General features: G+C 47.9%; 8 protein-coding genes across 8 annotated transcripts; 4 read left to right on the forward strand and 4 right to left on the reverse strand.

Annotated features, from left to right (window-relative positions):
* The first annotated feature begins 132 nt into the window (after positions 1–132).
* Positions 133–2458, forward strand: EDB82DRAFT_517220 (uncharacterized protein). Its single transcript, XM_025725207.2, has one exon. It carries the CDS (start codon positions 222–224, stop codon positions 2067–2069), a length of 1848 nt encoding a protein of 615 aa, XP_025593829.1. The 5' UTR covers positions 133–221; the 3' UTR covers positions 2070–2458.
* Positions 2459–2867: 409 nt separating this feature from the next.
* EDB82DRAFT_517222 (uncharacterized protein) lies at positions 2868–3401 on the reverse strand (the record flags this gene model as incomplete). The annotated part of the gene is made up of 2 exons (XM_065609012.1): positions 3113–3401; positions 2868–3052 (listed from the first exon to the last, which is right to left on the reverse strand). Coding segments are annotated over exons 1-2 (367 nt in total), but the record flags the coding sequence as incomplete, so codon positions are not given.
* A 24-nt stretch (positions 3402–3425) lies between these two features.
* Positions 3426–5630, reverse strand: EDB82DRAFT_517223 (mitochondrial carrier domain-containing protein). The gene is made up of 4 exons (XM_025725208.2): positions 4773–5630; positions 4312–4713; positions 4107–4259; positions 3426–4053 (listed from the first exon to the last, which is right to left on the reverse strand). Exons 1-4 carry the CDS (start codon positions 5140–5142, stop codon positions 3830–3832), a joined length of 1149 nt encoding a protein of 382 aa, XP_025593830.1. The 5' UTR covers positions 5143–5630; the 3' UTR covers positions 3426–3829.
* Positions 5631–6613: 983 nt separating this feature from the next.
* EDB82DRAFT_347674 (uncharacterized protein) lies at positions 6614–8161 on the reverse strand. Its single transcript, XM_025725210.2, has 2 exons — positions 7361–8161; positions 6614–7310 (listed from the first exon to the last, which is right to left on the reverse strand). The coding sequence occupies exons 1-2, from the start codon at positions 7984–7986 to the stop codon at positions 6863–6865; spliced, it is 1074 nt and encodes a 357-aa protein (XP_025593832.1). The 5' UTR covers positions 7987–8161; the 3' UTR covers positions 6614–6862.
* A 1800-nt stretch (positions 8162–9961) lies between these two features.
* Positions 9962–11856, forward strand: EDB82DRAFT_347712 (uncharacterized protein). The gene is made up of 6 exons (XM_065607523.1): positions 9962–10268; positions 10322–10351; positions 11127–11291; positions 11339–11412; positions 11460–11724; positions 11783–11856. Exons 1-6 carry the CDS (start codon positions 10047–10049, stop codon positions 11783–11785), a joined length of 759 nt encoding a protein of 252 aa, XP_065463529.1. The 5' UTR covers positions 9962–10046; the 3' UTR covers positions 11786–11856.
* A 207-nt stretch (positions 11857–12063) lies between these two features.
* EDB82DRAFT_347790 (HSP20-like chaperone) lies at positions 12064–13625 on the reverse strand. Its single transcript, XM_025725214.2, has 3 exons — positions 13199–13625; positions 12644–13036; positions 12064–12590 (listed from the first exon to the last, which is right to left on the reverse strand). Exons 1-3 carry the CDS (start codon positions 13221–13223, stop codon positions 12349–12351), a joined length of 660 nt encoding a protein of 219 aa, XP_025593835.1. The 5' UTR covers positions 13224–13625; the 3' UTR covers positions 12064–12348.
* Positions 13626–14233: 608 nt separating this feature from the next.
* On the forward strand, positions 14234–15609 carry EDB82DRAFT_517237 (Snf7-domain-containing protein). The gene is made up of 2 exons (XM_025725215.2): positions 14234–14546; positions 14606–15609. The coding sequence occupies exons 1-2, from the start codon at positions 14499–14501 to the stop codon at positions 15242–15244; spliced, it is 687 nt and encodes a 228-aa protein (XP_025593836.1). The 5' UTR covers positions 14234–14498; the 3' UTR covers positions 15245–15609.
* A 5706-nt stretch (positions 15610–21315) lies between these two features.
* EDB82DRAFT_347953 (uncharacterized protein) lies at positions 21316–22084 on the forward strand. Its single transcript, XM_065607524.1, has one exon. It carries the CDS (start codon positions 21599–21601, stop codon positions 21983–21985), a length of 387 nt encoding a protein of 128 aa, XP_065463530.1. The 5' UTR covers positions 21316–21598; the 3' UTR covers positions 21986–22084.
* Positions 22085–26748: the final 4664 nt, after the last annotated feature.

Below are 26748 nucleotides of genomic sequence, written 5' to 3' on the forward strand. Positions count from 1 at the left end.
CAACATGATATACTTAAACCTACGTGTTGTCGAATACTCATATGCTGTTCGTTTAAAGTCACGTGTTCACGCGTAGGCATCCTGTCCCCATGTTAGAACGCGCTTGTTTGATATCCTTGTCTTTTTTGTGAACGACAACAATTGCCGACTATTCATTAAAACACTGAGGACTTGCATTTCACGCATGTGATCACTGACGCGATGCGTCACTGTCTTAAAAAATGCCTCCGATTATAATTCTTGATTCTGACGACGACGAAGATGATATTGGCTACTCTCCACCTCCTAACGTGCAGACTTCACATTTGCCTGTACCCACTGAAGCCGAAAGTACAAGTGATTCTTTTGGGCGTGTAAGCCGTGCGACAACATCAACAGATCCTTCATTTTTTCAGAATATTTATAATGAGCAAATTGATGCAGCTCGAGGATATGTTCCAGATCCGACGGAAGGGTCACATGACCAGCATCAACACTCAAGCTCTGATATGACTGCGCCAACCCCTTTCAAGCGCACTGTGACGGGACTACTTGAAACATCTTCCTCCTCTACACGGGATCAAAGTAACACAGGGGGTCAGAGAATGCCTGCTGGGAATGGTCCTGATGAATGGACTCAGGCCTCAACGCCAGGCAGGCGAAAGGCACCCACGGCTGTTATGGACGGTATGTGGGATGTACCAAGTTCGCCTGACGAGCGCCCTGTCAAACCAAAGATAAAAATCAAGGTGAAGCGCTCAGGGGCTCATTCAGATTCCACATCAGACTCTCAGCACGCTAAAGAGTCAGGTAGAATGGCAAAAACCCCCGACTCCAAATCTGAGCGGCCAGGCGATTCACCTTCAAGCAAGAGGAAGAGAAGGAAGGTTGACCATCCAGAACCGTCTTTCCAAGGTTCCAATGAAGTCGATTTAATATCGATACCATTCAGTCATGACCATGAGGGGGAACATCATGATCAATCACCACCAACGCCCAGCATGCTTCCACCAACGATGCCAGTCAACGAAGACATTTCTTTCTTCATCGCTCCCAATCCCTTGACTGATACACAGAGGATGGAGTATGGAAGCATGCAATTACCGTCGAGTGACAGCCCGCCTCAGCTACCTTTTGTGCGACAATTTAATATCCAGAATATAGCTTCAAGCAGCGAAGCCACCAATGTCAACACACCCAGGAGTAATGCAACTTATCTCATGAGTACTGCTCCTCCTCCTCCGGCTTCGTTGGATCCGCCACGAGCAACAATTGGTCAAGCCACTGGCGACAGATGGGATTCATCACCTGACGTCATAGCGGCTATTGATTCGCCTCCCCCCAAAAAGACATCCAGACTGCAAGTGCAATCAACAAAAGATGACGCACCTGAGCCCATAGGCAACGAATTTGTGGAGTTGCACCAAGCCGAACCTGAACAAACGGAACTGCCAATCATACAAGAAACTGCGACAGACAGCTACGAGCCTGAAAAAATGGCCAAGCCAACAAAGGCCAAGAAATCAAGAGGAAGACCAAAGAAGAAGGCAGCAGCAGAACCAGATGTACTTTTGGCAGATTCACTACCAGCTCCACCAGAGGTTGTCGAGTCTGTAACAAAACCCAAAAAGAAGCGCGGCAGGCCACGGAAATCCGATGCTAAGGAGGAGAGTCCCAAACTTGACCAGTCATTATCGACCAACGACGCTTCCTTATCTGAAGATGCTGTGCACCCAGAAAAGAGGGCCAAGAAAGAGATCGAGGAGACTGGAACCAAAGATGAACTCGCGGAAGAAGACGAGGCCCTAGTTTCGTCTGAAAATAAGCGTTCGGAGAGTCCCGCATTAGAGAAACCCGACCCTAATCTTTCCACGCGGTCTATATCCAGTATTAACGATGACACGGTATCCAAGAATTCAGATACTCCTCGTACGGCAAAGCAGGAGAAACTAGAGAAACCAACAATCAGCAGCAGAAGCTCAACACCTTCCAAGGGATTGTCATCAATCATCAACAAGCCTGTCTACCGTGTTGGATTGAGCAAAAAGTCGAGGATTGCGCCTTTGTTGAAGTGTTTGCGTAAGGAGTGACGGCTCTTGGTGTTTTGACTTGGCAAAAGTCCGATGGAAACATCGTGGCTTGGCATCACTTTGTTGTTTGCGACTTATGGCTTCCAAGGCCTCGGCGAGTTGTGCTATCAGCCGTTTCCATATAATACGGGTCATGTGTGTGTAGCAAGTCTAGCACAACTCACGTCTTGTCTTGTGAAGCGTCTGCTTGTGGAGTTGGGGGGCAAAGGTGGTCTCGATGATCTGTATCAAGCATGGCGTTCTGGTAATGGAATCAAGGGGATGTTATAGCTATGGACTGCTATCATCATGAATAGAATTATTGCTTCTATTTTCAATAGAGGCCCCAGGTGCTTGCCACTTTTCAGAGCAGCACTTTGGTCAATATCTCTCTGAAAGCATTTTGCTCCTCCCTTGTTTGAACAATCCACGTGCTTGTATTCTGACTTCACCTCCCTCTCCAAACTCCCGATATCATGCATGGACTCGTCTTTTCAGCAATACTGTTGGAGTACAGGATCGGTAAACCTGCAATTCGGCTGCCTTTGCTCTGATCTTTCCGTATCAGGTACATTTTCTGCAGCCTGGCGTCTTCTCATGCTTTGCCTGGCTGGATGGTTGCCTCTAAACGGGAACAAGCAGACATGTAGATTGCAGCAAACAGATAACAAAAGCTTCATCAGAAGAAACACTCCGAAGCAAAAATGCATCAGTCAAGATCAGGCTGGCAGTTCTCTGGAAGATGGATTCTGTAAAGGCATAAATACCCCCCTCTGGCCCCTGACTCTGAATCTCTTTTTTTCTTATTATCCACAACCCTGTACACTCCACTCAACTCAACCTAACTTAACTTAACTTAACTTAACTCAATTGCACTACTATACCCAACTTATCAATATAAACCTTTACCTTAATCTCAAACTATAAATCACTTTACAATGTCTAGTTAACCCAACAAGACTCAGTGGATCGACGATGCCAAGTCTTGCATTATGAGCTCCGAGGTAAGACTCCTCCCTATACCCGCTTGCATCGTATGAACAGCCTCACTAACAGTTTGATAGGCCAAGTCCGGTAACAATCCCGGTTTCTCCAAGCATGCTCAGAGCGAGGCCGACAAGAACCCTGGCAGTAAGACCCAGGGCAATAACCATGGTCAGCAGAAGAAGTAAGAAGCTCGACATGGACAGAAACTGTGTGAACCAGTGATGGAACGGTTTATTCGGCGGTAACAACGAAAGGGAGTGATCTGTGTTCTGGAAGAAGAATACATAGCCTGCGGAGGATACTTGGACTCCTCGACAACAGCATTTTGGAGGGCTAGCTTGATCAATCATAACACATCTTCTTTCCCATATCAGTTTTGTGACATTCCTTGTGAAACTTGTGAACTAATGTTGCTACAAGTGTGCCATTGTCGCTGTCTGCTTTATCACCTCAAATCACACATGGCATTCAGAGTAAGCGGCTTAGAAAGTGTATCAATCAATGTGTATACTTTCGTTTTAGGGACTATGACATGCTATGCCCCTAATTTCTGTCTTCTGTTTCGAGGTATTCGTCCACATCATCCACTTCCTTCATCCACTGCCCAGCTATCAAATGCAAGTTATGTTAACAAAACCCCAAGAACGCCCTTTTCATAATGCATGCATGCCCTATGCCTTCGTTTCGTAGTTGACCACCATCCAATATCGCCTTAATCTTTCCTAATTATCGCTTAGCTTCCGTATGTTCCTGATTCTTGTTCTTCTCAATAAATGTGGTTGAGACGGCTGTTCTTAAGTTCGATTCTCTTCATCCATCTGATTTATGTGCTTCTTTACAAACTCGAATGACGAGAAGAAGATGGCATTCACGACACAGGAGCGGCCCATTGAGACACCCAGACCGCGATACATGTGACGTTTGAAGAACTCAATTTTCGGAGCTGGCTCGACCTTTTCACCCTTTGAATAGAGCAGGGAATTTCGCTGGTAGATGCTCTTGGCAGAATCGATGGGATCTACACTCGTTAATTAAACGGTTTGTTGGCGTACAAGGCGTTGCTAAACTTACAAATCATCGCCCAAGAAACCAAGCCACACATGCCTCCAGCAGCGACAACGGCCACCTTGTTGCTGTTAGGGTGATCACCAGCCAAGGTGTTTCCGATTTGTTTTCCACTTTCATATACCATGAAGTAGATAGATGTGCCCAAGGTGTCGCGAACTGCAAGTTTTGTTAGTATGTAAGAAACCAACCAACCGTGAGAGTCACGTACGAAGATGAAGTCTGAGACCAGTATATAACCCAAAAATACCCCGATGTTTGATGATGTTGGCCATTGTCCGCAAGGTACCCTTGTTCTGATAGCTAGCTGCCACGGCGTGACTACCTTTGCTGGCAGCCCGCTCAGCAAGTAGAACAGAGACCTGCGCACTAAGCTTGGTGAGCTCGAAAGGACAGGCGAGAAATGTTATGACAGAACCAGCCGTTGCGCCAGCTGCGCCAAAGCATGCGACAGAGTAAAGATTTGGGTATGTGCCATGTCGATTAACATGACCAATAATATCGAAGCCGAAATTTCGTTTCACCCAGGCCGAGTATGAGTATTTGGCACGTTGGTAAATCGAAAAAGAGACGGTGCGAACAAGCGTGATGCTTGCCATCGGGGCTGTAACGCCTGCGATGCTGGATTAGCCATTTTATGTCAAGAAACCTTGTCAATTAGTCGCGGCATACCTCGAAAGAAGCCGCCAAGCTTCTCGGCTTGATAGGTTTGGCGAACACAGTCGAGAAATCCATTATAGTGGTAGGTTTGCATGCGCGTCTTGACGCTGTCGAGTGGGAAAGCGGCGAGGGTTGAGAATACACTGGAAGAGCTGGCGGCGATTTCGGTTCGGTATCGTTTGATGAAACGGTTGGAAGGGCTATTTTGCGCTGCAGTAACGGCGGCGCCTGTCGCAGTTAGAACCGTCGTCTCGCCATCGCGTCGTCCTCCAGCGCCGGTAGACATGCTGATTGCAGAAGTTGTAGCTGGAGCAGACAGTGATGACAATTGTGATTGATGGCCTGTGACATCTTGGTGAACCAATTTGGCTCCAGTAGTCATTGCTTCCTCCCGCTCCCCGGGAAAGAGAGTGATTGAGGCTCAGACCGGAGCACCGAGCGAGTATCGGTTTGCGAGGTCCGTATGTGGGATGTTTTGTATGACCAAAGTTAGAGCTTTATTTAGAGGCGCGGTCGAAACACGGCCTTTCGCGGACAGCCGCAGGGTCCATTCAGACTTGGGGCACCGAACAGTTGAGTGCAGAGACAATTAGACACAGATCGGAGGTCGGGAGGCGGAACGGCGGGCGAGATATCGGTAGGTATCGGTGGTGTGTGGCTCGTCTTGTCTCTGCACGGGCTCGGGCATCCGGGTGCCCTCGGCAGCAACAATGCTATATAGATGGCGGATCCAGCAAGAATTCAATCAATGGGAGAAGTGATTAGATGGATGGAAAGATGAAGCAAAGGTTAAGGTCTGTGACGAAAGGTGGAGTATTGCGCATAGCACTTTATGTAAAGTTGCCTGCTGCTACGAAACAATTGGTGCAGTAGATCTTGACCTACTCTACGGTAGGCGGGGGTCATGCCTCCCAGTTTTTGATTGCTCTTTTTTCGGTATCAAACTTCCAAATCACCTGCAACCCAAAACTTGGGACCGCGGGGCTTGACCGAGCATCCACCCATTCTACGGATCTCTCCCAAATCAACTTTGATACAATATAAGTTTTTGTTATGTTCGTTACTAAACAACATCTGAATATCAATTGCATGTTGTTTTCTTCACATATCCGTCGTTGCTCCACTATGAGCTGCATTAACTGCCGATGGCTGTCTCATACATCACATGTTTTTAAAAGAGCTACCTACTGTTTCGTTGCAGTACCAATATCAAGCTCTTTTATTGACTACTTGATCACTATTTGCACCTAAATTTGGTTTCGATCCTCTAATATCGTTCATAAACAGCTTATTCTAGAAACATGTCATCCCATACTGCGATTCCTCTCGCCAAAAGTCGCAAGTGAAAACATCTAAATCATGTTACTGTACCCGACACCTCAGGTTATTAGACGGACTTCAATGTCCGGATAAGTGCATCTTGACTTGATCCAATGACGGTCATCAGAAATCCTCTCACCCCGCATTCACAAACAACACTTGAATTGGGGTTGGACAAACGCGTTTACCTCAGAATCAAAAGACCTCTTACCCGCTCCATAGTTGCATTTTGCGGGCGACAAACCCTCCACCAGGGCCTCGAAACTCCCATGATCGACACTTGACTATGCACTGAGCCGTCCAACTCCAGCCGACATGCAGACCCCCGTTACTCATCAAACCTAGAAGCAGTAGCTGACTCGGTCGATTCCTGCTCCTTACGCCTCACAGGCGCATTTCTCTCATACTGTCCAAGATCACACATGTAGGATATTAACAAAGTCGCTTTCTGTATGAATACAGCAGCGACTTGTATTTCAAACAGGGCTTGGACCATCATTTGCCAGCTCGCATGATGTTGTACTGATACTGTAATGTATTCTACTCGGATGAAAGACGTCATCCATCCTCTTATGAGGATTGACAAGATGACGAGATCGCCATGGTAGACCTGCTCACGTCTCTCACTCGCGAATTCACTGATGTGAGGTCTGCAGCAGGGCTCGGCTTGCCTCTGGATGGTCCGTTCCCCGGCGAGCTCAACAAGATAAAGAGAGCTCGACGAAATCGCAGATCCTAGGTCTTCTAGACTACATGTGCCATACGCCATTGTCTCTTTTTACTCAAGAGCCGGTGGCCTCCTCAGCTGGCGTATTTTCCGCCGGCGTCGCCTGGCCCGTAGTGCCATCGTCGGGAGTGGCATAGCTTCCCATGAGGCGTTCCTCCTCCTTCCTTGAACGAATAACCTCTGTTTCCTGGCGAAGCTTTTGCAGGTTCCAGACATCATCGTCATCTTCGTCTTCGGACTCGTCGTCGCCCCTCCATTTTCCGCTCTCGAACATAGCACGACCAGTGTTCTCCTTAGCACTGCGTGCCTGTTCCTCAGCGGCCTTCTTGTCAAGTCGATCCTTCTTCCACTTGGCGAAAGACTCAGGTGTCACAGGCGTCAGGGTTCCTGTCAATTTGTGTCGTTCAGATTCCAAGAAATCTTCCAGTGTCAGAGTCTTAAGCGGTGATTTATCCATGAGCGCCTTCTCTGCTGCTCTCTGTTCCTTAGTCTTGAGAACAAATCTACATTGTTGTTAGTGATTATTGCAAACGCATTGAAAGACAACACATACCCAGGTGGAAGAGCGTGCTTGTACTTGCACTTATCTCCTCCGTTGGGGCAGATCCAGAACCAACCATATTTGCCATCCTCAATTGCCTCGATGAAGAATTTGCATACTTTGTCAGTGGTGGTCTGCTGGTTGCCCTTCTTTGACAAGACAACACTTCGGAGCTTGTCTTCGTCCCAATCTGCTGAAGTCTCGGCCTTCTTCGTTTCTTCTTCATCTCCTCGTTGATCGGTGTACAGGTTCTTCTTCTCTGTCTTGCGCTCCACGGAAAGGTCGTGCGAGAACTTGCACTTCTTGCCCTTTTCACAGTTGCCTTTCTTGTAGAAGATACACACAACCGTCTTGGGATCGACTCCGAAAGGCACCTTTTGAATCTGAGCTGGCTTGTTGATCATGGCCTCCATATCCCTCTTGGCATCCTCAGCCGCCTTCTTCTCACGCTCTCGGGCCGCCTTCTCGGCTTGCTTCTTCTTTTCTTCGGCTGTACCACCATTCTGGAGGTTTGCCTGCATACGCCCGATTTCCCTCTGAGCAGCACCACCCTTCTTATTCTTCATACCAAAAGTTCGGTCCTCGACCGTCTTGGTCGCCTTCTTAGGCTGAGGTTCTTTACCCTTCTTAGGAGCCATGATGGGCAATCGGTGGCGGGGTAATCGGGAGACAAAAAGAAAATTCGATGGTATCTGAACGTCCGAACCCGTCGATGAGGTTTCCTACGGTTGTATATACTCGCAGTTTCGTTCTGGTGATGGTATGAGGCAAAGCCACCAAGTCTGGGTTGAAAAAAAGACGGATGTCCAAGATTGCTGATAGTTGGTGGGCTGGGCTGCCTTGGTGGAGGATGAAGTCACAGGTTAGTCACGTGTTGGGCTTAAGACTTTTCTTGATGTCAAGTACTGACCAATTATGCCAGTTTTAGCGGTCACAGTAGATCCATACATTCTTTTTTAAAGTTCTGTTGAGTGATTATATGATAACATATGCTTGTTAAATTCAATCGACACATATTTATAGTATGGTTTCTTGTAACTTCAAACCATTTACATCAATTGCATAGGGCTTGGCCAAAGGACCTGAAGACATTCATCATACAGTGGGGGATAGTGAATCTTTCAACTGCGGGCCACGCTAAGAGATAATCCCAGTAACAGTGTACGTACCTCCACCACGAACGGGACAGTTAGAGCTCCATCTGGCCAGTTGAAGCTCACTCTCCATAACATCCATCTACAGCATCGTGGACCGTACACGCTTAGACTATCAAAGATCACCCAGTCAATTACAGGATTTATTTTATTACACACAAAAGTCTACTTTGAGTTGAATACCCTGTAAGTATTCACAACACGACGTGGCCTCTCGCGCATGGGCAAGCACTAACCGTGGATTCGCAAGCTTCCCAGTCCTACCTCGATCGACTTACTACTCCCCTCAACCGCGACCATGATTACCGACGGCCAGCTCTATCAACTAGCCATCTTCTTCGGCGTCGCGGCAATGCTTCTTATTCTCATCTACCATTTCCTCGAAGTCAACGCTCCGAAAAGCACAGTTGCAGGTGGCAAGGAGGGGGCTTCAAAGTCGCTATGATCGCGCATTCGCGACGACTGTGCATTCTATAATTTCACGAATGGGGATATCCAATTTGCAGAAAAGTACTGCTCGGCGTTTAGGAGAACTCTTCGAAAGATCGAACAACGTACCCACAACGGAGAGCTTGGGCTCGATATGACCAAATCAGGGGCCGCATAGAACCATTGTTGGACGGGATTCGATTATATTCAATACAGTGTTGAACAATTCCTACCGAATCTCAAAATGCTTACCGTGTTCCCCGGAACGGATCTCATACAGTGATGCCGATAGTGACGCACCATAATATCAACGTTCTGCAGACTAATTTGGCTCGACCTGAGTTGCTTTCCAGGCAGCTTCGCGGAGAAGTTCTTTTGGATTATTGATCGCAAAGCAAAAGCGTGTGAACTCTTTCCCCTTTTGTGTACGGAGCTGTTCAGCAATCGCGATGTGCTGTTTCGAATAAAGTAAAGATTGTTTGCAAGCTGTCCCGTCAATGCACTGCCACCTCTTTAGTGGTCTTGTCCTAGCTACAGAGCTTTGTCTTGTCTTGTCCTCTGCGTAACAAAAAACTTGACTCTGACAACATACAGAATAAAATAACACAGTCACTATACGGCTTATTTAACCCGTGCTTAGACGGTTTATTTCTTATGATGATTCACCACGCTCTAAACTTTCTGACACCTTTTCAAGCTGCCTTTTGATTGGCCAGGTCGACTCGAATTTGTGGCTGTGGTGGCGCATGTGCCTGGAGCTGAAGGTAACAGCATTGATGCAAGAGCGAGGAGGCAGCACCTACTCCGTTTTCCTGTCCCTACCTTTTGTCGCCTTTCTCCCTCCCTCCCTCTTCCTTCATCCCCAAACTTCAACCTTCAACCATCAATCTACGCCCACTCTCAAACCCAACCCAAATAATTTCTTTCTTAATCTCGACCGCTTAATCACGTACGCGGGTCTTTTTTTTTTCATCTCGAGTCTATCAGACTTTATTATTCCAGCTTCCGCAACTACATTCTCTTCGACCAACGCGACTTTCGCGCCATCGACGTCAAGACTTCTCTTCAGTCCTTATTTGACCTTTTCGTCGCACGTTTACAAATAACACATCACAATGTCTGGCAAGCTCGACCAATCTCTTGACGACATCACCCAGGCCCAGCGCCGTGGTGCTCGCCGTCGCTCCAACCCGCGCCGTTCTGCTGGACGCCCAGCCGCGGCTGCTCCTATCGGTGGTATCCAGAAGAACACCAAGCCCGCACGCGGTTCTGGCGCAAAGCCCGTCCCGGCCAAGGCCGCTCCCAACAAGGACAGCAAGATCATAGTGAGCAATCTGGTAGGTTCTGCACAAGGCTCTGTATGCATGGATTTTGCTAACAATTCTTTCAGCCTAAGGACGTCTCGGAGCAGCAGATTAAGGTATGTTTCCGCTGTGCCTCTTAAGGCCCTCGGACTTTGTTCGACCTTTTATTCTTCGCCGCTCTCATTTTTTGCCTTCGACGTCGCGTCTGTCCGACTAGTTTGTCGATTCGGCCTGGAGCTATCGGACGCCTACTCTCCTTCCTCGACTTGGTAAAACCTGGAAACGGTACATTGTCGGAAGTCGAGAACATCCTTGTCGCGCAATGATCTTGAAGGAAACGCCTGGTCAGCGTTCCTTGCCTGTGTAGCGTTGATCTTACAGGATGCGGGTTGTCATTACCGATGTGCGCATTCCACCAGCCAAAGGACAACAGGGATTCCTCAGGACGTTGCCATTTGGAATCCCGCATCAACTTCAGCAAGCGAGCAGTGAGCACATGCAGCAGATGCCCCTCGAAGATATTCTGAAACGAAGTCGTGTTGGCTTAAAGCCAGTTCAAATTGGGGAACGAAGAACTATGTGTTTATTGTTCAGCAAATCTTTTTGGGTACTACGTGAGCAGTAGTAAAACTTGGGTTGGGTCCCTGAGTAGTGGGCCATTCGGAATGAGAGCCATGTGGGTGTGGTCTCGTATGCTTCGACTGATCTTAAACCTTCAGGTGACAGATCGGGGGTTCAAGCTGTCTCGCTGCTCTGCTTGCTGTTCAACATCACGACTACCAAATCTTGGCGATGTAAAATTCTCCCGGACCTGGAATGACCAAGGCTCGGAAATGGAATGACGAATTTTGTTCAACCATACACTTCGGAATACTGACGCTTTTCTAATAGGACTATTTCATCCAGTCCGTTGGACCTATCAAGCGAGTAGAGCTTGTCTACGGCCCCAACTCACAGAGCCGCGGTGTCGCCAACGTGACCTTCCACAAGTCCGATGGCGCTAGCAATGCCTTCCAGAAGTTGAATGGTCTTCTTGTCGACAACCGACCAATCAAGGTATGTTACCCATTGCTTCTGAACTTTTCGATAGCTAACAGAACTAGATTGAGATCGTCGTCGGGGCTGCTCAGGCTGACAAAGTCATTCCTGCTGCCAAGACCCTCGCTGAGCGTACTTCGTAAGTTATTGTATCTTCATACGCGAATACCTCTAACAACGCAATAGTCAGCCCAAGTCCCAGGCCAAGGCTCAACCCAAGTCCGCTGCTGCTGACAAGCACACCGCCGGTGCCGCCAAGGGAGCCGCGAAGGGCGCTGCCAACAAGAAGCGCCGCGGTCGTAGCAGTCGTCCTGCAAAGAAGACTCAAGAGGAACTCGATTCAGAGATGGCTGACTACTTTGTCGCCCCTGCCCCTGAGGTTGCTGGCAACACTGCTGCTCCTGCTGCCGCACCTGCTGCCACTGCTGATGCTGATATGGATGAGATCGCTGTATGTATTGTATCTCCGTCTGTGTTTCAAAAGAAAGCAATGCTAACCATGACATCAGTAAACTCAGCAACTTGTAATGATGGCGATGAGGGAGAATTAATAATAAAATACCACAAATTTGGCTGATGGTTTATGGAGGGTTTGCGATGGTTTGGTTATCCAGTTTTACTGCTGCATTAGATTAACTTTAGGGAGTTAACGTATCACTTTTGCCCTGCTTTTGAATACTTGATTTTATGACTTCGCCCAAATATGGTAAAAAAGATGATGATAAGTTCGTGCTGTCTGCCTACACAAATCGCAAGTATGCAAAAAGGTTGGCTATATGTCACTGCCGTGGATGAATAGGCGCATTGCATGTACGTGGTATGTCTTTCTGCAAGTCATGGGATCATTCATGTTCACACGGCATGCTCTACAAGCATATGCAAGTGAACAAGTCATAGGTTAACGATTTTTCCATTTTTTTGCTTCCATATCGAAACAGGCAATGCAGTGCAAACTACATATCCGAGAAATAAGCCTGCCTTGATGGGCACAACGCCAAAGTTACCCAGCCTAATCCTGTGCTATAGTTCAGAAATGCTCGCCTTTGGCAACGTCAAACAATCATATTTGTTGGATTTAATCCTTCTTCTCAGTAGCGGCAGCAGCGGGGACGGCGTCCTTCTTGTCGTCACCCTCGAGCGCGGGCATGTCTTCGTCGTCGCCCTCTTCCTCGTCGAGTTCACCCTCAGCGCCGGGGAAGCCAGCACCGCCTCCCAGCTTGGAGAAGTCAATGCCGCCAAAGTCACCACCCATGCCGCCCATACCGCCCATACCACCCATGCCGCCACCCATGCCGCCCATATCAGGCATGCCACCACCTGTTTGTATGTCAGTTTGTTGTTGTTGAGTGTGGTTATGTTGTTCAACTTACCCATACCACCGAACTGAGAGAAGTCGTCCTCAGGGGCCTCGTTCTGCTCATCCTCATCAACCCACTTGTCGAAGTCTGTCTTGAGGAAGTGGACGCGCTTGGAGTCCTTGAGTAGTCTGGGCCAGTACTCGTTCTTGAGCTCCTTCTTCTGTAGCTTTATTTCAACGTTCTTGGAAGTGTGGTTGATCTTGCTCTCTGCGGGGTCGATCTCGCCCCAGAGCTCAAGCTCAACATGGTACTTCCTCTTGAGAGTGGATGAGGTTCCAGTGAAGTTGAGCTTGGTGGGCTGAAGGTCGAGGTTGATGTTGTCCTTGGGCACATCAGGGACGGAGATGGTGAGGTAGATGAAGTTCTTGGAAGCTTCAGACTCGGAAGATCGCTGAGCCCAGAGGACTAGAGAAGAGTTAGCATGTGATTTCATACGGGCATTGTATGTGTGCGCAAGAAGCGATCACGCTTGAAACCACCACGAAAAATGTTGGCAGCATATGCGTCAAGACTTGCATCAGGGAGAGGGGAATACGAGGGCGAGGCTAGGGGTGAGTAGCGACGTACCTTCGGGGTAAACAGTGTCAGACATTGTGAAGGAAAAGTCTTTAGGGTATCTTGAGTATCGTGAAAAGGACGTTTGTCGTGAAGGAGTAAAAAACAAGAGATAAGAAGAAAGGCGAAAGATTCAGATGATGCAAGGCGAATGGAGACGAGCTGGTCGAGTTTTTGGTGGGCGGAGCGGAGGAGTTGCAGTTTTAGCTCCTACTGCATTCTGTAGGTCCTTTGTCCCTATTAGCAGCTACTAATGCTTTGCTGCAGGCAGGCGTGAGGCTTGCACGGTCTGTCGCTGGTCACAGGCGGGATGGTAGAATGTCTAAGAAGGGGAGAGAATGGAGGGGCAATAGATGCGGGGGTACTTGAATCGACAGGCAAATCCAGTGGCGGGAGAAGTACACTGCTATCGCCTTCGTCAAGGTGCCCACTCTGACGTTTGTCTCTATCCCGCCCCTTGAAAATCACCGGCGCTTCCCCACTGTTAACGGGCTGGAACTCCTAGAAGGTACTGGAGCTTTGTCGCCTTGAATTGGAGGTTGGTGATGAGATGAGCGGTTACGAGATGCTTCCAGATCTGATGGAGCGAATCCATGGGTTCAATTCTCAATAATAGGGTTTAATTATGAAATATGTCCCTCTACTAGCTGCCCGAATTCCGAAACCCCTCATATGCAGAGGATTTCGTTCAATGGCAGCCTGGGACAGGACCTACACGCGGTCGGCATCTGGATGGCGGGGTAAGCAGGCGAATGAATAATATCAGTGCCAGTCTCAAGCACTTTGATGAGCAGTATGAAGATCGCAAATCCTCAAAAAGTATCTGCGCAGGACTACCAGAATGCAGCTAATTTCAATGGCTAGCTTTCCCAACCGAAAACCCATGATGTTTAAAGTTGAACTTCTAAAAAAGAATGATAGCTCTACGTTGCTCCAGGTTCTAAGACCCCGAATTGGTGGTGCTTCCACTAAACAAGTCCCCTGTCCCTTTTTACGCTTTCCGAGCCAATCAGATCTTGGCTTTGTCTGTCCAACTCAGCCTTGAGGCTTGCACACGAGCGAGCCTCACCACCATGACCCAACATCATCTAACAACTAGCTGCGGCTAATTCAACTGCATCGAGACACTTGTCATTCTAATATACTTCTGGTGGTGTATTTTGAATTTTAGTCTTTCTATATCGACTTTCGCCCCCAGCATACATCCTTACGCGACTCGTCTATTCCGCCATCAGTTCATTTCCACGGTTGCGTCATTGGCTCGGGCATTTCACTCCCTATCTACCACCTCTTCGTACATCCAACCGCCATCATGGAAACGTTTAAATCTCTCTTCGCTAAGCCTGATCCTCAGGCTCAGGTATGCACCGCCAGCCCTTCTCGTTCAACATGGCATCCTGACATAACCGACCATTCTAGATGCGCAAATGCAATGCATTGATGCGGCAAAACATGCGCAAGCTCGATCGCGACATCCAAACCGTTAAGCAAGTCGAAGCAAAGACCAAGAATCTCATTATTCAAGCCGATAAACGAGGCCAGCGCGATCCCTCTCGCTCCCAACAAGCTCAAAAAGAAGCCCGCGACTTTGCACGTGAGCTCGTTCGCGCTCGCAAACAATCGCAACGCCTGGTCACATCAAAGGCGCAGCTCTCCTCGGTGCAGATGCAGGTCAACGAGGCCTTTGCCGTGCGAAAGATCGAGGGATCCATCCGGGCGAGTGTCGGTATCATGAAGGATGTCAACTCGCTTATCCGCCTGCCCGAACTGGCGGGGACCATGCAAGAACTGAGCGTGGAGTTGATGAAGGCGGGCGTTATCGAGGAGATGGTCGAGGATGTACTTCCCGCGGACGGAGACATGCTTATGGAAGATGAAGAGGCCGAGGGTGAGGTGGAGAAGGTTCTAGGAGAAGTCCTCAAGGACCGCAAGCAACCCAGTCTCCCTGTCGCGCCCATGCCAGAACCCCAGAAGCCTCAGGAGGAAGAGGAAGAGGAGGAGGATGCAGAGGCTATGATGGATCAGATGCGCAACCGATTAGAGGCGCTTCGCAGTTAGAGAATTTTGGTGGCATGAGACTTGGTTGGTTAGTTACTGTTTGAAGGTGCCAGTTGCTCTTAAACATGGAAGGAGTTGGGGGAGTTTGGCGTATCTGCAGTTTTGCATACATTCGATACTACGAAGTCTTTGAAGCTACAAATCACTGTGAGTCCTGTAGTTCTCTCGGCGATAAGATATATAACCACATTTCACGTTCGCATCGAGCTGCCATCGGCACCGATTAAGCCTATTCGTTATCGACTATTCGTATGTCGAATGTCTTGAATTCTTGCGGTTCGCTATTAACGTTTGCTTCTATCGTTAACTAGCCCACACCAGTGGTTCACAGACAGCCTTTCCGTAAGGTACCCTCCACTAGGGAGCATTTAGTTTGTGTCCGTTCATGTTGTGGTTGCAGAAGATGGGCTGATGCTTGCGACTCGGTCTATATTTGAAGAGAGGAACGCATTGTTCTCACAGTAGTATTCCATGCTATCATATGTGGCATTGTTGCAAAAGTGTATCAACATATTGTTGTGTCTTGTTGTTACAACTGTTCAGGTTCCTCCCATCTAGACACAATACAAGGAGACGACTCCGGGAGACCTGAATTCTTATATTTTTCTCACTCTTGATCGAGAGTTCCGAACATTTCATCGGGATTGTAGCTTTTTTCATGCTACGTACGAGTCGAGAGACCAAGATCGGACTTCACTTCTCTATATAAACATGTTCAGGCTGTAGAGATCTAGAAGTATACAACAGGGTGAACTTACATTCAGTAGTTTATACACAAGTCTTCCTCGTCATGCAACATGACAAAGCCTCTGTCACAGCCTGCCTCTACTAGCGTGTCTGCCTGATAAGGCTGAGGTTGACCTGGATGATTCAGTTTTATTCACTTGCGTCTTCAACTCATACATCATGGGCACCCCCATACAGTTGTTTATTGTCAGACATCGTTTGGCTTGAATTCTATCTTCTTGGAATACAAACTGATATATTTAGAGCAGCCCAGGTCCCAAGGTCAAAGTATACATATGGGCAACACTATCCCATTCTATTGTGCGTTTAATGGAAGAGAGTCCAGAATTCATATTCAACAAGTAGTTGCGATTTCTAAGTCTTCTCTTCGATCTGAAAATTCTACTTTGATGGACGAAAGTTGAACTAGGCAGACAAAAAGACTGGCCTATCAATATTCACATTCCAATTCCTATTATGTGTCTCCTTCTCTTCTGGGCATTCTTGCTCAGCCTGCAATAACTCATTTTATGCGGGATAATAGGATTTCCATTTAAAATACACCAATGGAATTATGGGAATATACAGAACAATACCAATTCACCATCATTGTGGGAAGTAGACTTACCCTAAAGCTCAATACCCAAAGTAGCTCGCTAACCCAGCCCAACCTCAACTCACTCAAGTTTACGATACATAGGCAAATAATATTTGTTTCGGTCAGGTCGGAGGCACCTCGTCAGAGCACGGCAGTTCCATACAAAAAACAGGTAAATTTGCGGTATGTGTTGTTCCTCACATCACATGTCTTCTCAACATTACGGGTCGGACACACGTAGATAGCCTCACCACCAAACAATTTACCCCGACTATAAAAAGAGCCATTCGGTTAACTGTGGCACCCTACAGTCACGTCACAGAATCAATTAAGAAAATTTTTCTACTATGACTCACTCGAACATGCTGTCAAGGTCGAAGTCAAGGGTAGCTGCAAGGGACAACATCCACTTCTGATATAGTCTGCTGTCGTGTACGAACGGGTGAATGCGCGCCAACTATGAGCCAGCGCATAGTTGATTAATCTAAAGGGCACACCGTACTGCAGCTGTACAACTTGAGTATTGAAAATGTGCCTGCATACATGCAGGCGGATATTCACTAAAAGCTGCGAGCAAGAGGATAGCGGTTTCAAAAGGCGGTATGCTGCTAGGTTATATGTATGGCGTTTGAGCCGTAGTCGGTGAAAGCCAAGTTTTGAGTACCTGATACAGCAGAATCTTGAAACATATTGATCGGTGTAGGGTAAAATCAAGACGCACTGCGCTGCACTACGCTGCACATGCAGGTAGATAGGCAGGTTGGATCGAAGCCAGCAAGGCTGCAGTCTGCAGTACGGGACAGTCAGTCAAAGCGAGCACACGCATAATTTGGTCTGGTTTGGTTAGTGGGCGTGCTGTTATCCCTCTTTACCCGGCACCTAGTTGCAGTGGGATGGATAGATCTCAACTGACCGCTTCTCGAAACATGATATGGTAGGGTGACAGACAGCTCAACAAGCAAGTCTTCAATACGAGAGGACATATACAGGTTAGACTTGCGGATAAGAAGAAAAGCATAATCAGACAATCAGAACAGACAGTTGATCAACAATCGACCGGAAAAGCAAAATACTGCCGCGGGGGCACAGACCTACGATAGTCAAAGCAAACACTTTAATTGATCTTGTCCCCCTTATTGTTGATTGCGAGATGAATACAAACAAGGGCAGGGTAGTGCAAAAGCGAGGCGGGAACTAGAGGATCGTCCCTCGTGTAGCGATCCCTTGGCTGAGAATTGTTCGTAGGATTGAGTTTGAGTCTGTTGCCCTTGCGTGGGGGGAGAAGTGAGTGGGAGAAGAGCAAACAAGACCAGACAAGGGAAAAGGGATCAAGCAACGGATGCAAGATCATCGGGACGGGTGCGGTACGGCAAGGTACGGCAAGCACCTGACCCGAGCCTAACGTTGGTTTAACGCTCTTGACGCCTGAGAGTGAGACACTGGAGATGGCACTCTTACAGGGGCTATTGGTTGTTGATTGCTTCTGTTGTTCAGCTGTTTGTCCGGCAGTTTGTTGGCGGCATGGCGCTGTTACGGCATTATCATATCCAATGAAACGGCATCTTAACCTTAATATCAGATGAGGAAACTAAAGAGACAACTACCAGATCGGCCTTGAGGCTTGCGAGGCTGCAGCGGGTGATTGCTCTAATTAATTTTACTTTTTGGTACCTGGAAAATAGCAAAGATGAAACGTTTCATTGAGACCTTAAGTGATTTGTCTGATGTGATTGACGTGATATTGATATGTGAGACCAATATCCGTACCTACTTTATACCCCCACTCAATTATCGTGGGAGGTGGCATGCCGTGGATGGGATGATAGAGATTGGCCCTTGTCAGGAGACGAGACGAGACGAATAACCTAAATTTGGGCCGATTTCGGATCAAGAAGAAAACATGCAATCACTCATATTAGGCTCAATCAAAGGAATCCAGAGGGCGTGTATGAGGTTGAGGATCGATGTCAATGACGGCATCACAAGGAGGGAACTATTGAGGAAATTCCAGCTATGAAGTTAATTAAACGTTTTTACATGTCTATCGATCGCACTCCATCATGATTCCTCAATATGAGATTATCACAACGCCCTTTGTCGCTCAGTGACATGCTCATTATAGGTGATCATGATTTACCTACCCTACAGTTAACCCTCCATCGGAGGTCAACGCAATACTTTGATAATCGTTGTTGATCAACAACGACCAATAACCCCAGAAACACAGCTAATTACTTATGAACGACAAACTTTAGGTGCAACAACAAGTCAACCGGATCGGACAGTTGAAACTACAGTACGTACACTAAACACAGTTCCAGTTTTACAGTTACCCCGGATTACCCCATAACATGATCATGATCCTTGAGTAGATGACGAGGCACTGCTATCAGACGTAATGCTTGCTGGCTGACCCTTCGTCATCACCGCCTGGGCAGCCTTGGCCTCAGCCCCCAGTGTAAATGCAAGGACGTGTAGAAACATGAAGCGCTGGATTGTTACAGTTCGGGGACCAAGCCAAGGCGAGTTTTATCACGAGACTCAACTAAACACAACACAATCCGTTGTCAGATGAATTAATTAATCACCAACAAAGACACACCTCACTGCTGGCTGTGTTGCTCAACTGTAAATCCGGAGCTGACAGATCCGAGCCAATATCATGTCAGATACTGTACGATGCGTAATCAATATTCATCCCCGCGGCCTCCGTATTGCGAATGCAACCTGAGTGATACTATTCCTGGCCTCATCACTGTGACAGTAACTACAGGCTGTGGATGAGTGCAGTATCACCTCAGCTGGCTATAGCAGTCAGTACCGGTGTATCACAGCCTACGACATCACTTCCGACAATGCAACAAGCAAAGTAAAAAAAGCCACAATCGCTTTCGCATTCCCATTTACATGAATTCGGCCGGGGTTCAATCTTGATATTGACGACGACACATCACATTTCCAGCTTGTACGACGTCATACTCTAGACACGAAAACTCTTCACTTCCCGCCAACGCGACATAGAGAAGTGGAAATTGCAATCTTTCGCAAAAGGGATCGGTTTAGGTTTCAACCAAATAGGTAATCTCTCGCGATGAGTCGTGGCGTAGGCGGCGCTCACCACGTTGTGGCGTACGGAGATCACAGTGACATCTCAGTGTGCCTTGGCAGTCAAGACCTGAATCGTCCTTGATTGATTGATGATTGATGATTCTTCTATCATACAACGATCGCATCAAACTCCCTTCCTAAGAATCGACCGCGTCAGGATATTTCTCGATCGTCCGGAAACAAGTGTCTCAGAAAATCCTGCTATTATCTGTGGCAGTCTCGTCGAAAACGTCTGCATTATTAGACATGTCTAATGATGAAAACTCAGGATTCAATTGAGACTGTCGCATCTCCAGGGGTAACAGGTATTAGTTGCGATTCATTCATGAAACCATCAGAGCTTGGAAGGACGCTGAGATGTCAACGAACGCACACCCTCAGACTCAGGTCAAACTCGTGGCAACTCTGTTGATGCATTACCATCGCCAATGAAACGTCTAAACTGTCAATCGCGTGGCAGACTTGAAGCCTTCAGATGAAGAATAAAGGCCTACGCGACTCGCTCACCCGCGTTACCAAGCGGTTCCATTGAATGATCGACCTTCTAGCGGACCTTCTAGGCTTCTTCACCACTGAAGAGTTCGCTGGAAGACTCACACCCCTCCATCTTATCCATCCATTGGCCCGCTCACAATTCAAGCCAAAAGGGGTAATTAATGGAACCAGATCCCTTCTTCCCCAGCTTCGGGCAACTTTAGTTATCTTTCCTTCTCTAAGCTCGGTCTCTTTCCGGCAATGTCGCAAAAAGTGCGGCCGATAAGATACTGTGGACAAAAGAGGCAAGAGCTGAACTTTCCTCACTTTCCTCGCTGTGATCTTCTCCGCGGTGCCGCAATCGCAACCGCGACCGCAAACACGTGGGAATCGCGGAACCTAAACCTATTTCAAACCCGGAAGGCACTCCCCTTATCCGAGGTAGCACGGAATCATGTCCGAGATTTGGAAAGAGACAGTATTTTTAAGGTTTTGCAATGACTGAAGTGAACGATTCAGGAGCAACACATCTCAAGCAAAGGATGCATCGAATTGACACACTTGAATGATTTCATGACACATCCTGACTGGCCTTCCAAGAACCTTCTACCGTTCCTTCTAGTGCCCACAACCACCTGCATATTTTTCTGCATCCAATAAGACTTCCAATCCCGAAAGAGAAGGTGGACAGCACTCATGGTACTTTCCAAGAAAGAAGAAAAGGAAGCTCTAGAAAATCCTGACAGAAGGCCCGTGAGCCCCTCAGATAAGCCACAATCTTCGGCTCTATTGCAAGATGCACCCGTATTAAGAGGATCCTCTTTTACGTTATGACGGGGCCAGTGCTCCAGGAGGAAGCAATTCGGACGAACCATGAGCATCGCCAGCCTTGGAGGTGAGGAGAACCGCCGGTTCGGGTCAGTGTGCAGGGCCTCTCTAAGTGGAGACGTCTTTAGTCAAAGCGGTGGTTGACTCCCAGGGTCCTTGAACGACTCAAACCTATCGCGGCTAAAAGAAAAAGAAAACAGCCAGGTAAAAAGACGAGGCTGCCAGCCAGGAGGAAGTAGGCCTTCGGAAGGGTGGAACAGCGTTCCGTACCTGGCCGTCCTACCGTCCATTCGGCTGGGGGAGCTAGGAACGAGCCCGTGTCCGGGGTTATGACACTGTTTAAGATGAATCGCCAAAGCAAACATCAAAGTTTCAAATGCACCCGTCCGTCCGTCCGCAGTGTCGGATACGTACGTATACTAGTAAGTAATTGCTTTTTCACATGGGTGTTGAGTCGGTAACGTCGCAAGGGGGGATTATGCTGTGTTATGATACAGGAGGAAATTATTGCTTCTGCTTCCGCACCGGATGAATACCCAAGCGAGAACTCTATCGTCCATAACGGCGGTCAAACATCAATTACGCCGGTTAGGCGCTATTAAAGAGATTTCACAACGAGAATGGTTAGAGCCAGTGGCCGCTCAATGACTTGGGTTGCGAGACGGATGAAGACGGAGCATGAATCAGATCCAGCCTGCGATACGCTTTTGACGAGTCTTGAATTCTTGGCAATTCGTACACAAAACTGTCAGAGGTGTTGTTGTCTCTTCCCGCGGGTAATCGCAGTTTGTAATATGGTTACAGTGAGTGTGGTATATGACGTCTTCTTCCTTAACCTCTTACTCATCCACATCCACATCCACACAGTAAATACGGCAATGGGCCTGATATTACCAGCATTGTGTCAATATCAAAGTTTATTTCGTTCCAACTCCTGGAGGACAACGGTGAGGGTTGACACGGACACAGTTGTTATTCACCCCCGGTATAAAATGGCTGGGCCGTAATTTACCAAACGATTCATGACCGAGATCGAAAACCGAAGCGTTGGAAAAGAAACCTGGCACTTGAACTTATTCCATGTCAACAATTAATCAATACCGGCACTGGCACCCGGGCGCGCGGTCCGTAGTAGGGATCTGGTTTTTTTCTCAGTGTTCAACGGTAAAGACCCACTGAAGCGAGATTAACTCGGGTGTAGGCGATGAGGAATTTCAGGTGTCTGGATCGCAATACATTGCAATTTGCAAGTTGTGCCGAGGCGGAGAATGCCTTAGGTAATGTGAGTGAATTCTTCCATGGAATCTTCCCTGTCAAAGAAGCACCGAAGCATTCTAGTCATCGACTTTTGGCGAGTAATGTCAAGTTGGTGTTTCCCCAGACGAACCGGCATTGTTCGGAAAAATATGGAGTGCCAGGTGTGGCTGGAGAGATCTCTCCAGAGGTGGCGGCGGAGACATGTGTCACAGATAAGTCAAAGGATGGAGTTTCTTCCATTTACATGATTTTCTATCTGCTCGATGACGATGTAGATCATCAAATGGCGCAAGAGTCGTGGAGAAAGAGGACCCTGATACCCATTTTTGTGGTCATCACGAATTATATCCGCCGCAAGGCGCAGATATAGTGGAGGTTTTGGACTGAATAGATCTTCGTAGACGCCGATAATTCATTCAACTTGACCGCCGGATCAACCTCAAACACTGCGGATAAAGGTGGAGTGTATAAAGCGGAAATACGCAGGGTCTTTTCGGCATTGCCATATGGCTTCAAACTGTCTTGGTTGGTTGGAAGTCGAGATCAGAACCACTGTTATCTGACGCGATCAGCAAGCTTGCAGCAGTTGTGAATCCAGACAACCAAGCACGTTTGAGAGTTGTCCAGTTAGCGACGGGCCAGACCGTCCTATCATGATTATCATCTGTGGGAGGAGGATCAGCTTGGAACGGTCCAGTCGCTGAGAAATGTGTGATAAGCACATCAATCAACGTTCTAGGCAGTCGGGGTAAGGAGGCAAAAAGACCCCTCTGTGCATCTGCGACATAACAGCTGTAGCTGCGATAGCTCCAGACCTCTTTCGGCTCGGGGATGGAACCGTAGATCATTCCTCAGGCAAAATGCGGAGTAGCTCTTTGAAGCTGTCTCAGATACTTCAAGACGAGAGCATCTGACAATCGTACACCAATCACTTTAACTCAACCCCTCAGATGATATGATTGTACCCTCGCATAACAACACTAAGTGTGTCTTTTTTTATTTATTTTTATCGCCGAGGTCTATTCTCCTGTTTCCGATGTATCGCAAACGACTCCCTTTGGATTCCAACCAAGCGAGACAAGCGCCGAGAAGAGAGTCAGTGATTGAACCCGAAGCAACTATCCGGACCAATGCCAAGAGACTTGCGAGGGGTAAAGCCGCGATATAAAAAAATGACAGAGAATAGAACGGCCGAAAGGGCAACGAAAGGGAGAGCGCCACAAGGTGGGGAGAAACGCCGCAAAAGCGGCTCCGATTGTGGATATAATCCTCCGTATTATACGCCGGCGTATCGTTTGTGGAGAGAGAATGGATATCTTATCAGAGATTTCACTGTTTGAAACGGTTTAAGCAGATGGGGCCTGCATCTGGGATTTTTGCCAAGTGAGAGAATTAATTTCCAAGAATTAATTATTCGTTATGATTCCTCTTAATGGAATACGATCCTGCTTCTATCACCGAAATTTGAAATTTGACAGAATGTGCTTCATTAATACCAAGGGCAGAGACAAGACAAGGGCAAGGTTAGGATTAAAACCCTGCATTTGTATGACCGAGATTCATAACTGCCAAGACTTCGCGGAGAAGATATAGTCTGCCGTGATTGGCTACCAATATCGACATCCATGCCAGCTAGCGGTGAGGAGTGTGAGAAGCTGCGATTCGTGCGCTCAAAGAGCCTGGACGAAAGGGGAAACTAGCTGGGCCCCCCTCACAGTTGGTTCCGGCCTGGGAAACGGAAGTTCAGAAGTCAAGGTTCCTAGGCTAAACGGGCCTTGTCCTGTGCTGGAAGCTGCTGGGAATGCTCGGTCCGAGATTGCTCGAATCTATTCTTGAGCCAGAACCTTTGGAAAACTGTCTACAAGGGCACCCCAGACCACCACATGGGATGGGATGGACGTTGGGGGTTGAAGTTAATTAATGGGAGCCTGAAGCTTGAGATTTGGAAAGCTTCAGGATTGGAGGGGAAATGGAAGGAGGCAACAATAGTTCCAGCTCATCAATTCGGGAAATCAAGGCCCGACTTGAGTTTAGTTGAGATGATAATCATCATCCCTACCTATCCGCGGTGTGCGCTTGTCCGCCAGATGCACACATACCGTAAACTAAATTTCAGCAGTTGCTGTGTTGTTGTTCATGCTGTCTACCGGCGGTGAAATTCAATATTCTCAGCTTTCCGCAACTTTAGTGGCCGACAGGCGTTGCCTGGATCGGACACCCTCACTGCAAGATGACAGCCATCCCCCCCAACCGAACCGATGGGTGACTCCTCGGTGGTAAAACAATTAACCAGCTACAGACGAATGGTGGTGAACAACAAAGCAACCCTCAGGCACGTATCCAGCAAATAGAAATGTAAATACCTCCTCCTCAAGGGAGCGGTCAGAGATGCACGTCGTTCCTTAACACCTGCATTGGACTGCATCGCTGCAGCACATCGTATCTATATGTCTTCTTAGCCTTTTCTGTCAAAGACCAATACCGCACCGATATCCCGCGATACCTTCCCTTCCTTCCCAAAGGGGAAAAGGGAACAGCCAATGTGTGAAAAGAGAGAATGGAAGGTAAGTAAGCCAGCGGACAGCCAGGCCAGCCAGTCCAGCCCTGTGGGATGCATTACAGTGTGGTGTGTAACTATCAAAAAAACCTACACTTGCCCGACCTGAAGGCTTAACTTTTTGGCCTTTGGGCTCTGAGCTATCTCGGGACAACGTATGCCAGGGCGGAGCCAGACAAGGCCAGGGACCGATTTTGGGTGTGTTGGGCGCTGAAGGGGAAAAGACCTCCCCCAGCCCAGGGCTGTTTGAGAGAAAAGGGAGGAAAAGAGAGGGCGTGGGGGAGACAAGAGAGAGATCTAACGGAAGAGGAGAGAGGAAAGACACAAAAAGCAATCAAACCATCAAATCCGATAAATTACAGGTGAGACAAACATGAATGATCACAAACAGCGACAAAAGTAAACGAATGGCGTTGGTCCTGAATAATCGCAAAAAGCAACGAATGCGACAAGATGGATGAATGAATGGATCATCATCCATCTCATGGGAGGTACAAACAGCGACCGGACTCGTTACAGCAGCACCAATAACACACCAATAACGCATAGGCAATCAATGATTCACTCGTGTCAAAAGAATACAGCACAGTATCAATCAATCAATCAACCATGCCAGTCAGTCAGTCGTATTTGCCATCACATCACATCGTATCCTTGACGCATTGCTTCGCTGACCTGGCGTAATCAAGATACTTGGATCATGGTTAATAAGCCCATCCTGTTCGTCAGCCTGGGCGGTTCCAGCAGTGCCCCCCAAAGACCACGACCAAAGAGCTGCTTGTGACTCCCATTTGCGTTGATGATGACTGTGACTTGTGTCCCGTTGCCGCCACGCGCAGCCCGTGATTTGGTATCTTGACCCGCGGGATGAGGGAGGCGCAAGCCTGTGATTGAGACCGTGACAGCGAATGCCAGCACTGTAAGTGACATTGTGGTTGCTATTCGTAGATACGTATAGTACGCCCAGGGCAGCCCAAGGCTGGGGGAGGCGTTTTTCGCCCTTACCCCAGATTACGAAAACAAGCCACAGGACAGAGACAAGCTCAAAAGGAATCAAGTCATTGAGAGAAAATAGGTTGTTTATGTCTTGGACGGGAGCAGATTGTCTTGAATTGATGACCGGTTTGGTCCAATACGGAAGTTGTTGTGTTATTGTTGATCTGTCGGCTGTAACGTATCCGTAAATCCTGTTGCCTATATGAAGCTTTGCTTATCTCAACAATTTCCTTTTATTTTCGGTGACAGTGTCAGTATCAGTATCAGTATCAGTCAGTAATTGTCTCGTCTCTCGTCACTCCAACTGCAAGTTTACAAAGCAAGTTACTGTATACGGCAAATGTTGCTCATCTCAGCTCAAACACTAACACCAACACCGCCAGGCAAACGCGAGTAACCATCCATTACGAAAAATTGTTATTCTGGTCTACTTCTCACAATCTCTCCTCAATACGTCTTGTGTTAGAAACCTGATTTATTGTTATTGTGCGGCCAGTTCTCGGCTCTTTGGACAATTTGACCCGAGCGCGATAAGCTATTTCACCTCCAAATCCCAAGGTAAAAAGAGGTCTTGGCGAATTCTTTGATAGAAAACAGGAACAGATCTGGATACCGAAGCGACCCATTAAACTTACCGTATCTCTGACTCTGACTCTTTCCTTTCCTTGTTGTTCTCGTTCCCTCCCCACGGATCCGCTCTTCGGCCACCCCTCCCTCTCGCTGGTATTTTGTTAGTGGTTAATAGGCGTTGTGCCCGCTCCGGCCGTCCACTTAGCCGCTGTATCGCCCTGATTTTCCCTCTGACTCGAATTTCCCACCGCTCCTTTTCACTTTTGCCACGCCCCCTTCTATCCCACCAGAATTCACCCCCCCACAGCACCACGCCGAGCAGCACCTCGGTAGAGTAGAATTTAGCATTCGCCCTCTTTCCCGACGAGCAAGACCCTTGGACCCGCACTC

Source organism: Fusarium venenatum (genome assembly GCF_020744135.1).
Source record: "Fusarium venenatum strain MPI-CAGE-CH-0201 chromosome Unknown EDB82scaffold_4, whole genome shotgun sequence".
In the NCBI taxonomy this organism is placed as follows: domain Eukaryota; kingdom Fungi; phylum Ascomycota; class Sordariomycetes; order Hypocreales; family Nectriaceae; genus Fusarium; species Fusarium venenatum.